At 44.5% G+C, this 11,708-nt stretch overlaps 1 protein-coding gene across 1 annotated transcript; it reads left to right on the top strand.

Annotated features, from left to right (window-relative positions):
- Positions 1–6,662: 6,662 nt before the first annotated feature.
- On the top strand, positions 6,663–10,760 carry CYSLTR2 (cysteinyl leukotriene receptor 2). Its single transcript, XM_010293808.1, has 3 exons — positions 6,663–7,582; positions 8,699–8,838; positions 10,669–10,760. Exons 1-3 carry the CDS (start codon positions 6,663–6,665, stop codon positions 10,758–10,760), a joined length of 1,152 nt encoding a protein of 383 aa, XP_010292110.1.
- The last annotated feature ends 948 nt before the right edge of the window (positions 10,761–11,708 follow it).

The raw sequence follows: 11,708 nt of genomic DNA on the forward strand, positions 1-11,708 counted from the left end.
TCTTACCCTTCAGCCATCTTTCAGTCCATAAAAGAACATGTCTTCCAGCTCTCTGACAGCTTAGTTCCTTAAAGAGCCCTCAGTGCAGAGCTTTGTTAAAGACTTTGACAAATGCAACTGTATAAGTGCATACATATCCATATATATATGGATATATAAATATATATACATATTTTTTATACATATATAAAAATGATCACTGGGCCCCCTTTATCCATCAACCTCACAACCCCTCAGTGAGTGAGTGGGGCAGGATCTTTTCTTTTTCAGAAGACATGCTGACTCTTTCTCAACAGACTGGCATTTCAACGAGCTCAGCACCTTCATTCTTCATTACAGACCCCCCACAACATACCAGAGGTGGACATTGATCTCAGTGGTCAGTAAGCTCCCAGCACTGAGACAACTGACTCATGGCCCTCGAGCTGCCCTCTCAACTCCTTCTTGTAGATGAGAGCTTCTCTGGTGACACACCAGTCCCCTGGCACAGCCCCTGATTGTAATGGTGGGTTATGTGCCTTGGCCAGCAGTCTCACAGTTGAGATCCTTCAGGATACTCATATAAATGCCATCTGGTCCTGATTACTTATTGGCCTTTCACTTATCTGGTCGGTTTAATCCTTCCTGTGCACATCTGTCAAGTGGAGCTGTCTCCTCTGACCTGTTTGCTGCATCAGGCATGAAAATACCCCAACAACTTTGGCAGGGAAGAGTGAATTCACTGAGTTTCTCTGCTATGGTCTTGTTGTCCCTAAGAGATCTTTTTGCCATCAGGCAGCCCTGCCAATTCCCTAGCAGTCTTTCATCTTTCAGTGGGTTTACAAAACTTACTATCAGCTTGAGCATCCTTTACTGGGTGCTTTTCACTTTTTTTTTAATTTTTAATGCTCTTACTTTCCTCTCTACATTTGACCTGCCATTATAAAGGCTTTCCTGTTCTCCCCGTTTGGACAAGCCTTCTAAGTGGTGGTCTTTTCCCTATAATAGTCCTGCTAACCATTCTACTGACAGAGATAGGGCTCAATATTTATTAAAATATCTATTTCTTCTGGAATGTAGGCTTCTAACACAGGTTTTGTTGAATTTTCTGTTTTTTTTCTATACAGTCCCCAAAATCATGTAGGCTTCTTCCTTCTGGAACTGCTTCTCTGTCCTACAACACTGCCGAACCTAGCTCTGCTGTGATTGCCAGTAAAGGGCTCCTTCCATCAAAAACTGCTTGACCTAGGACCTGTGCAGCACTAAAGGTGAAATGTAGACTAGCATCTTGTGTCATGGATTTGTTTGCAGGACTCATTATTCTAGGGATCAGGCATTTGTTGCATGTAGACATTATTATCTTGTTCTGCTGCAGCATCACGTCTTCATAAAGGCACCTCAAATCTCCTGGTATTGCTACCTGCTTTCAGCTTCCTACTCTCACCTAGCATTTGCTGGTGACTATCATCATCAATGATGAGCGTTCCCAGTACTATGTTTTTATTATTAGAGCATGGGATGTCTGCCTACAGGCACTGTGGTGCTTCTCTTCAGCCAGAACATTTTTACGCAGTTGCAAGTTATATAGCCCTTCATGCACAGTGCTGCTCCTCCACCTACCACCAGCTAGTGTGCATCCTACACTGTCATTAACAAAAAGCTGGTAGCATGGTGTTGTGGTTTAGCCCCACTGGCAACTAAGCACCATGCAGCTGCTTGCTCACTCCCAACTCCCAAGGTGGGGTCGGGGAGAGAATCGGAAAAAAAAACAACCTTGCAGGTTGAGATAAAAACAGTTTAATAGGACAGCAAAGAAAGAGGAAATAATAATAAGAATGATATTACTGATAAAGGAATATACAAAAACAAGTGATGTACAATGCAACAATTGCTCACTACCTGGTGATCGATAGCCTGTCCCCAAGCAGTGATTCCCACCCCCAGCCAACTCCAGTTTATGTACTGGGCATGATGTTATCTGGTAGGGAATATCGCTTTGCCCAGCCTGGGTCAGCTGTCCTGGCTGTGCCCCCTCCCAGCTCCACGTGCATCTCCCCTCTGGCAGAGCACGGGGAGCCGAAAAGTCCTTGATGGAGCATAAGCACTACAACTACTTGGCAACAACTAAAATGTCAGTGTGTTATCAACATATTCTCATACAAAATCCAAAACACAGCACTATGCCAGCCGTCAGGAAGAAAATTAACTCTATCACACCCAAAACCAGGACACATGGCAACACAGATTCTCATGGATTATCCTCTCTCCAGCAGGTCGTTGAGGTTCCCCTTGCACCAGGGTTTCTGACTCATGCCAAGTCTTCCAGATCCCCTGTCTCATTTTGGACTTCGAACATCAGTGTAGAATTACCTGCAAGTTTTGCTTTTGCTCAGTCACTCAAGATAGCATGTGCCAGCCAACTGGACTTGTGGGCAGTTGGATTTGCCTTCCCTAGTTTGCAGTTTATCTCCCTGCTGGCCTTGTCAGAGTTGCACTGGATGTCAGTTCACTGCCCCCACAGGTCTCATCAGTCCAGCCCACTTGCTGTCCCATGCCCATCAGCTCCTCTGTTGCTTCTAATTAAATACTCCTCTGCAAACCTTTCATTCTGCAGCGTCACCAGCCTGGCTCCACTCTGGGTACAGTGCAGTCTCTCATTTCTATATCACTTGCCTTTATCCCAAAAGGTCCCTCAGTTCCTTACATACCTAAATTTCTCCTCTCTACTGTCTCATCCATGCACTGAAACAGTGGGTCTGACCTGAGCTTCTCGCCTCATAGTTGAGCCTCAAAGATCCCACTTTCATCCCTGGTGCCCACAGTGACTACAGCTCCTCTCCTGTAGCCCCGGGAGATCTGGACAGACATCTCATGAGGTCTTCTGTCCAGGCAGACCTGCTCCTGCTCTGCTCCTGCTGAGCCACTCTTGCCTCGAGACACCCCAGCCCCTTGCCCTGCACACACATGCACAAAACCTGCCCTGGGCAGTGCCCCGGCACTCTGCTGTTAGACTGATACCTGCATCCCGAGCTTAAAATCTTACAGTTTTGGGGCACTTTTATTAGTTTAGTATCTCCTCCAATTAAACAGACCTTCTACTTGCTCTGTCAGTTCCCCACCTGGCTTGCACACCCATCCGTTTGTTAAGAAAGTTAGATTCACCTTAGACATGGAATGTCTTTCTGTTACCTCCTTACTGTAAACAACACTCGAGCCAGGCTAAGATAAAAGGCAAAATATTTCTTCATAGTAAATGCATATAATTTATAATATATATGTAATTTGTAATGAAAGGTAAGTATTTATTTATGAAATCCATACTAATCAATCTGTAAATATTTCTGAAAGGCTTCACAGAGGTGAGGAAAAGACAAAAACCCACACAAACTCTACATCTAATCTACTAAAACAGCAGTTATTTCAGAAAAACCTCCCTTTTTCTTGCTCAGTTGATGTGCTCTTTCCTGCCAGAGTGATTGTCAGAGCCTTGGGACATGCATCAGCTGCTTCTGTTTGATAGCCTTCATCAGGGAAACTCATATATAGAAAAAAATCTCCCGCTAGAGAGTTTCCATCAGAGAAGTTTTGCGGTACCACTTACAAGAGATTCCCATTTCAAACTGTCCCTTTCTCTCCCTCTTTTTTTCTCAGAGGGCTGTTAGATCTTACCACCAACCTCCCTTCTTTTGGAGGACCCTATAGGTCTAGTCTCTCACCCAAAACCTGCCCTGTTCATTCCTGACCCAGGAGACTGTCTGGACACTCGTGCTGAAAATGAAGTTTAGTGCCTGTCCTTACATAATGTCATTCTTTCTGTTTATCTAGGAGCCATCTCCTAGCCTTAGCTGGCTAGTAAACAGCATCTGGCCTCAAGGAGGGGTAAAATTCTCCCCTTCTTCTCTGTGGTTGCTTGAGGTATTCCTGTCTGAAATATATCTTTCACTGCACCTTCCTTTCTACATTAATCTGTATGTTAAAACACAACTAATAGGAGCATCTACATATGATAATTGCACAAGTCGTTCCTGGCCCTTGGCTGAGGTCAGGCACCATGGTGGTTAAACAACTTTCAGTTGACTGGTCTCCAGCCTCTTTCTCTTAGACATCCCGTAACAGCTTGAAAGTTTTGTTTTGATAATTTGGAGAAGAGTCTGAATACTGCCTTTCTTGCCACATCCAAGGATTCTGGGTTTTCTCAATTACACCTGCACATCTAGTTTCCTAAAGGTCTTTCACTGGAAGGAGAAATAAGGAGGACAAAATAGCTTTAATGGCAGTTGTTAGCTCGATAACCTCATATGAAGAGCCTGAGCAAAAGTGCCTCAGTCTCTGTGCTTGTAGTGCTCTCCCCAAGGTGCACAGGGACCCAAGCACTTTTCATTAACTGATTTTTCATTGCCCTAATCCTATCCTTTGGCAGATAGCATTGGACCACAAGCCATCACTTGTAGTGCTCAGCAGGGCTTTGAAATTGTACACACTCCAGGTTCTTCATCCTCATTTGACTCCTCTAACACACAGGTTTCACACACAACAGGAATGCTTCAGCAGATGGCAGATCTCTTCACTGATATTTTCTTGTGTTTTGGGGTTTCTAAAGGCAAGGATGCTTGGGCCATAGGATAACACAGTCAAAAGGGCTCTTCCCTCTGCAGTACCTGTTTCCCTGCAAAATGGGGAGATCAGATTCCATCATGAGGAAAGCTGGTCCTTGATTCCAAACAGAAAATGTATATGTATGTCAGACATCCACTTTGTACAGAAAACCAAGACCATTCAAAACTCCTCTGGTAGCAAAAGATTTGTTCTTAGGAAGTGTACCTTGTCTCTCCCCACCATGAGGAAAGAGGATCTCAAATGAGAAGGAGATCTGCTTTAGGAGCACGTTTACTGAGTCTGGGGCTTTGCTGAAGCCCCAATATCCCGTTTGCCCATTTCCAGTCTTCAGTGCTCCTAAGCTTGATAGACGTTATTACGTGTATTTCCTGGGGGGATAATTTCAGGCACTGCAGGGATGGGTATGACGTTGGTGTGAGCAAAAAGTCCCCCTTCCCTGAGATGCTACGCTCCCGTCTTGGGACATGGGGGTAAGTCCTGCTCCTAGGGAGCCCAGCCTGAGGGGGACTGTCCCTGTCGCAGTGGGGCTGGATAAAAGGTGACTGCTGGGGCACATCTGGTTGCTATATTAAGGGATCCAGACAGACTCTGAGACACCACCCTCAAGATACCACGGGCTGCTCTGAATATAGCTTAGGCTCCCACACCATGGCTTGAGTTTGCGAATTAGCTCCCATTTACAGCATACTGGGAATACCGCACTGGGTAACTGGGAGTTCAGAGCACCGAAATCTAGAGCCCACTTTTCCCCCTAGGGAGACTCCACCTGTGCAAATAAATTGATTTCAAATTGTGAAGCCAGTGAGGCCCAGAGGAAATGATACAATGCCATTGTGTGCCATCAGCCCCTTACCACCCTCACTGGGGCATTAATTTGCTGCTTTTTCATGCATCTAGAAATGCCATGTAGTTCTGGTTTTTAGGCTAAAATTTTCCATGCTCTGTCTCTAGAATATGTTGGCAGATGCAGACAGGGAATTGCTCCCACTATTAAATAAGCAACCATACTGAAGCCTTCCTTTCAAAACACTACTAGCTGCAGGTCAGCCAAGAGAAGAAATCGGGAGTTCAGCAAGGAAATAGACTCAAATGAGAAAAAAAATCATATTTAGAGTGTTTTAGTGATGAGTGGTTTTGATGTGATCGAATGCCTCATAGGAGGAAAAATGTCACTCTCTGTGAACACAGCCCATTTTCTCACAGGCCATTTTCATTAGGGCTGCAAACGCGGGCTGCCCTGGCAGCTGCGGTGCGTGCAGATGACTGTCTGATGCAGAGCAGTTGAGCACAAAAAAGGTTGAGAAAGTGGCAAATGAAGCAAAGGCCCCACAAAAAGAGACACAGAAAGCCATCAGAAATTTACAATAAAGAAGAAATACAGTGTAAGGAGGAGGGAGATTAAAAAGGAACCGTGCATAACTAGCACAGTATTTACGCAGTGTTTAAAGTCAAAAGGTCCTTAATTTATACATTCTGACATATATCAACATACCTCTGGTATTGCTCAGGAAAGTTCAGTGACATGCTGCCAACAACATACCAGAAAAATTTCACTAGTTCCAAAAGGCAAATTCAGTTCTTTTGGCTTTTCACTCTAGTTTGAAACGCAGACTTACCAATGGACAGTGATTTCTTTTCTGATCAGGTTTTGATATTTCCATGGTAGGTAACTGGGGACTCAACACCTCACCTGCTACAAAATGGCTGGCAGCAAGACGGCTTGTTTTGCTCAGAGAAGATCAGAGAATTGCCATTAAAACACACCCATAGCACTCACCTTTAAAAGGCAGCACTTTCATAGGTCGAGACAACAACCAGCTGCTGTAATACTGAAAATGTTTAGAGGTAACTTATGCCCCGAGATGTGTATTTACTGGGACATCACAAGTAATGATGTCCACAAAACTCATTAACGAACCTTTACTTTCCACTGCCCTCTGCATCTTGCAGTTTCTGCCCTCAGTGAAACAGTCCTGAACAGCTGAACTCCCTGCCCAGCCTCTAACCCAGCACTCACACCACTTCTTTTTACTTTGGCAGAAAGACGGAGAACCTGGCCCTAGACTATGAATATTTCTGAGATGGCACGAGATGACAACTTCACTAACAGCTCCTTCAACTGTACGATTGACAGTTTCAAGCAAGCCATTTATCCTATCATGTATCTCTTTATCTTCTTCCTGGGTACTGTTGGAAATGGCCTCTCCATTTATGTTTTCTTCCAGCCTTCGCAGAGGAAGAGCTTGGTAAACATTTACATGCAGAACTTGGCTGTTTCAGATCTCATGTTTGTGAGCACTTTGCCCTTTCGGGCCACATATTTCCTGTTGGGATCACGTTGGATATTTGGTGATATTTTCTGCAGGATCATGACTTACACCTTGTACATGAACATGTACTGCAGCATTTATTTTCTCACTGTGCTCAGCATGGTTCGTTTCGCAGCCATTGTCTACCCTTTCAAACACTGGAAAGTAATCAACATGAAGTATGCCAGGATAACATGCACAGCCATATGGGTCTTTGTGCTGGTGGCCTCCAGCCCTCTGTTAAGCAAGGGAATCGCTGGGTACAGTAATCCAGCCAAGTGCTTGGACCTCCACCCCTCCAGCACGCAGACGCTGCTCGTGATGAACAGCTTTGTCCTTGTCATGGGCTTCATTCTGCCATTTTGCATAATTATTGTGTGCTACATCTTTGCAATCAAAGCGTTGCTCAAGTCCAGGACTCCACAGTGCAAGAAGGCGGTCTGTCACAAGAAGGCATTGTCAACCATCATCATCACTCTCATCCTCTTCCTCCTCTGTTTCCTGCCGTATCACATACTGCGAACTGTCCATTTGGTGCACAGCAGCTGCAGCCAGGCCAACTTGCCCGTGCACAAAGCACTGGTGGTTGCTCTTTGCCTTGCTGCCATGAACAGCTGCCTTGATCCCATCCTCTATTACTTCGCTGCTGAAAATTTCAAAGCGAGAATCAGAAGTTTGTACCGCAAATGCAGAATTGCAAAATGATATACATACGGTCCCAATGGGACATCTAGACTGGGTCCATGCTATTCAATGGCAGAGGCTGCGTGGTGCTAGTCAGTCTGCAGCCATGCTGCTCAGTGCCAGGCACCTCTGGAGCAAAAGTGTCTTGGGGAGAGCTAGTTGGGGATGGCCAAAATCGAGGCAGGATGATCAAAGGTCAGGTGTTGTCCCTGGTCCTCTTCTGCTTAGCAATGTACATATATCTCTAGTGTTCACCCTCCCCAGGACAAAGGATTGAAAGGGATTTACCTTGCTACTAGAGTCTGTTTATTTCATTTCACAAGACTCAACCAGTGACCTGAAGGGAAACTGCTCACTTGACCAGCCCAGTGTCTGTGTCTGAACCTCTCTGTGCTCCGTTTCCCCGTGTGTGCAGAGGCGCGTGGTTCAGACGCTGCGATACCCAACAGATTCACAGCGCCCTGTCAGTTCCCTTTGCGAACACCGGCCAAAAGTTTGCACAAAACCGAGATGTAAACCGTCACCGATACTTTCCGCTGAGGCTGACTTACAAAGCAGGCAGAGGGACAAAGAGGACCCAGCACCGGCTCAGGCTCTTCGGAAGGCATTAACATTTCTAAATTTTCCACTCTGAGAAGGCCACTGAGATATTTTGCTTAACATTTCACTGATTGTCAGGTGAGATAATGGTTTCAAGCCAACGGCGTCGGCATGGCGTGCTCTGAGTCAGATGACTGCTGGCAGCGAGGGCAGGATGCGGGCGCACGGAGCACCGGGCTGCACCGATTCCTTCGAGGTCATTGCAACAACTTGTTTTTACGCTCGGTGGTGCCAGTGCTTTTCTGAAAGCCAAGGTCAGGCAGCCCAGTCCCCACGCAGGGATCCAGAGACAAAATTTTAAAACTATTTTGGCCCAGACATGTAGCTAGGGAGCGGTTTCCTCCGCACAGGTAAACCAGTCTGACAGCAAACTGCTGCCAAAGGCATCCTAATGATGACTAATCCCTCACGTCCTGCCTGCTCCAAGGAGGAAAGTGGTCCCTTTTTTCACAGGATTAACTTGTAGTTGTTTTGAACCCCCTGACGTCAAAGACGCACCAATACAACAGGGAAGCACATAGCCAGGAACAGGAGGAAAGATGGGCGGCAGAGGAGGAGGAGGAGGAGGAGGGCCGTTTTAGAAAGCAATGGGGAGCTACACCTGTGTGGACTTTGGAAAATCTCATCAAATGGCTGCCTGCATTTTTAAGTCTCTGAATATTTTCTAAAATACATTTCCTGAAAATCAGACTACTTTCAGTTAAGTGAAAACAGGCTCCAAACTCAGTTTGACCACATTTAGATTTAATTTTTAATTACTTCATTTTTTAATAAAAAAAGATAAGAATTTTTGTCATATTTTCCAGGAAAGCAGACTGCCCCATATGAAAACTAACAAAGATGCTGAAAGTCTTCCCTCCTTGTGAAATCCACCCAAAAGAAGGTTTCTGTAAGTGAAGATACCTTCTTAATGCTGTGAACCTTTTGGAGAATATTCTATAAACTGAATGTTATCGCTCCCAAACAAAAAGAACTGCAGCTAGCTATTTTCAGCTCTGTCTGAAATATGCAGAAAACAAATCATTGCTTGTCAGGTGGAAAAATACTTGGCACATCACTGGGAAAGTCACATTTTTCTCGGCTATCTAAGAGTTATGTTCAATTGCAGAGTTAATCTGGTTCAGTCCTATGCTGCCTTTGATGTAAGCACAGAGTTTTGTCATAAGTCTTCACTAAAGTTCATGCTCCAAATCCTTATTTCAATAACTCAGTGGCATACCTGAGATCCAACCTAATGATGCCATGTGAACTCCTGCAGTGCCTCGTCCCATGCTATTGAAGGAAAAGGGAATATTCCCACTGGTTTGTAATGGGAATGGGATCCAAATGGCAGTCTGCACAGAAAGACAGTGGACAAATAATTGGAAATAAAGGGGCCAAACTCTTCTTCTGTGATTTCTCCCTGTCAGGAGTAGACCTGAGCAGGGACAAGTGACAATCTTGGAGCCTCTGATGAGATATTGTACACCTTAAATACTAAAAGGGAATGGAAAAAATTAGTCACAGTCTAATCTCACTAGCGTGTTTTTGTCTGTATCCATCCAATGCACACTTATTATATAAAATTATCAGATAATTTTGCATCTAGAGGATATATGTATTTCACTTATGAGGTCACTTTTTTTTTGTACTGACCATGCTACAACTTTGTTACCAATTGAATTAACTGCCAAACCTGTGTTTTAATAAACTAGATTTATTAGTTGCTGAAGATACGGGTTTTTTATTGACTGCACAGCTAACAAGGAATCTCCTCAGAGTACAGAGGGAGAAAGACCAAGAAACAGATACTTGGTTTCTGTAAGTGAGCCATCATTTCACAGGAGAGAAATGTCTTTGGAGGTGTGAGGGCATCCTGCTGCCTTCTTCATTTCACCAGCAGAATAGTAGGGAACATCAGCCAAAATCTGAGGTGCAGATAAAGCAATAGATTTTTTAAAATTATGATTTACTTGCAAAAAGATTCAAGACCTCTTGTTCGGGATCCTTACAGGCAGCTTTAACAACACTTGTGTAACATGCCACGTTCCCGTTTGCTGCCATTTCTCCATTTGGTATCCTTGCATGTCTCTACTCATGGAGCTGAAGACCAGGGTTCTTTGCTGTGGAAGTATCATAGTAAAAAATGTAGTAAAAAAAATGACACCATATGTATTCTGAAAAATAAAGCTTCTGCCAGTTAAATTACTAGCAATGCCTCTAGGTCCTTCAAGGGACCACCTACCCCTTAAAAAGTATTTTGATATATTATTTCCTCGATTTTCCAGGAGTCAAAAATCTAAGAATAGCATAGGAAGTTAAAGCAACAGCAAACTTTTGAGCCTGAAGGAGACATAAGAACAGGAAATTAAGTCTTTAACTGAATGGTACCCTAAGTGACAGCAAATGTTTTAGCTTCATATGCATGTTTTCCCGTCATTCAGGGGAGCCCTGGTATTTCTAGACAAAGGTGATTTTTCAGTCCAAAGCTATACCAGAGACATAGACAGATTTTCTAAAATAAGCTCACTGCAACCTGAACCACTTGACCCCCAGCACAAGGAAATCCCACTCTTCACATTGGCTTTTTAGCCCGGGTTCAGGCCCACGTGTGGCTATGTTTGCCTGATGGAGTGGTGTCGCAGCGGGCAGAGGAGCATCACATTTTTAAGCAATGCATTATCCCATTCATTTTTGTTATATGTCCTCTGCTTTCCTCAACATACATCCTGTTACCACACCTTATATTTTGCTTTAGCTCCTAAGAGTGTTTGAAGAAAGGGGTGCACATTTTGCTGCTTAGCATCTCCTTCTGAGGTGCACGTTCCTCTATGCTACAACAGCATGTTGTGCTGGCAGCAGAGCAGGCACTGGACATTTCCCTTCTGTTTTAGGGCTGTTGATGCATGTCTTTGTCCTTTGGGATGGGCAAGATAGAAATGACCTGCTGCCCCTCCAGCTGATAGGAGCGGAAATAAGATCTATCCAAAATAACCAAGTCTAATCACAGCCAGGAGGAGTCAGATGCTGTTTCAATAGTGGCACCATCCCTGGGCTGATGTTTTGATTTCCTGCATCATATTTGAGCCAGTTTAAATGACAGCCTATTTAAAAGACAATGGAAATGAAGTGCAAGGTCAGATTCCCTGAGAGAGTCCAGTACCGTTCGAGGCCCTTCAGCTTTCCAGCCAGCACTGCCGCGGCCTGCCAGGCAGTTCGACTGTCCCCGTGTGGCTGTGCAGGCCTATACCTCTCACACAGTTCTGCTGTGTATATACAGGAATCTTTCTGGACATCTGCAAAGACAAACAATATATTTAATTGCATACAGCTGATGTTATGTAGTTACATCTGTTCATCCACCAGTCAACAGCTTAAGGAGGCCAAAGAAATTAAACGGCTTCCTTTGTCCCAAATTCCCTTTTGGCCTTTGAGAAAAACCGACCGGATTTCTACCACCGCTTCACCTCCTTTTGATTTTACAGCTGAAAGGATAAAGCAGCCTAATGCAAGGGTCAAAACCCGGTCGCCAAAGTCACA

This window comes from Phaethon lepturus, unplaced genomic scaffold (assembly GCF_000687285.1).
Source record: "Phaethon lepturus isolate BGI_N335 unplaced genomic scaffold, ASM68728v1 scaffold1119, whole genome shotgun sequence".
In the NCBI taxonomy this organism is placed as follows: Eukaryota; Metazoa; Chordata; class Aves; order Phaethontiformes; family Phaethontidae; genus Phaethon; species Phaethon lepturus.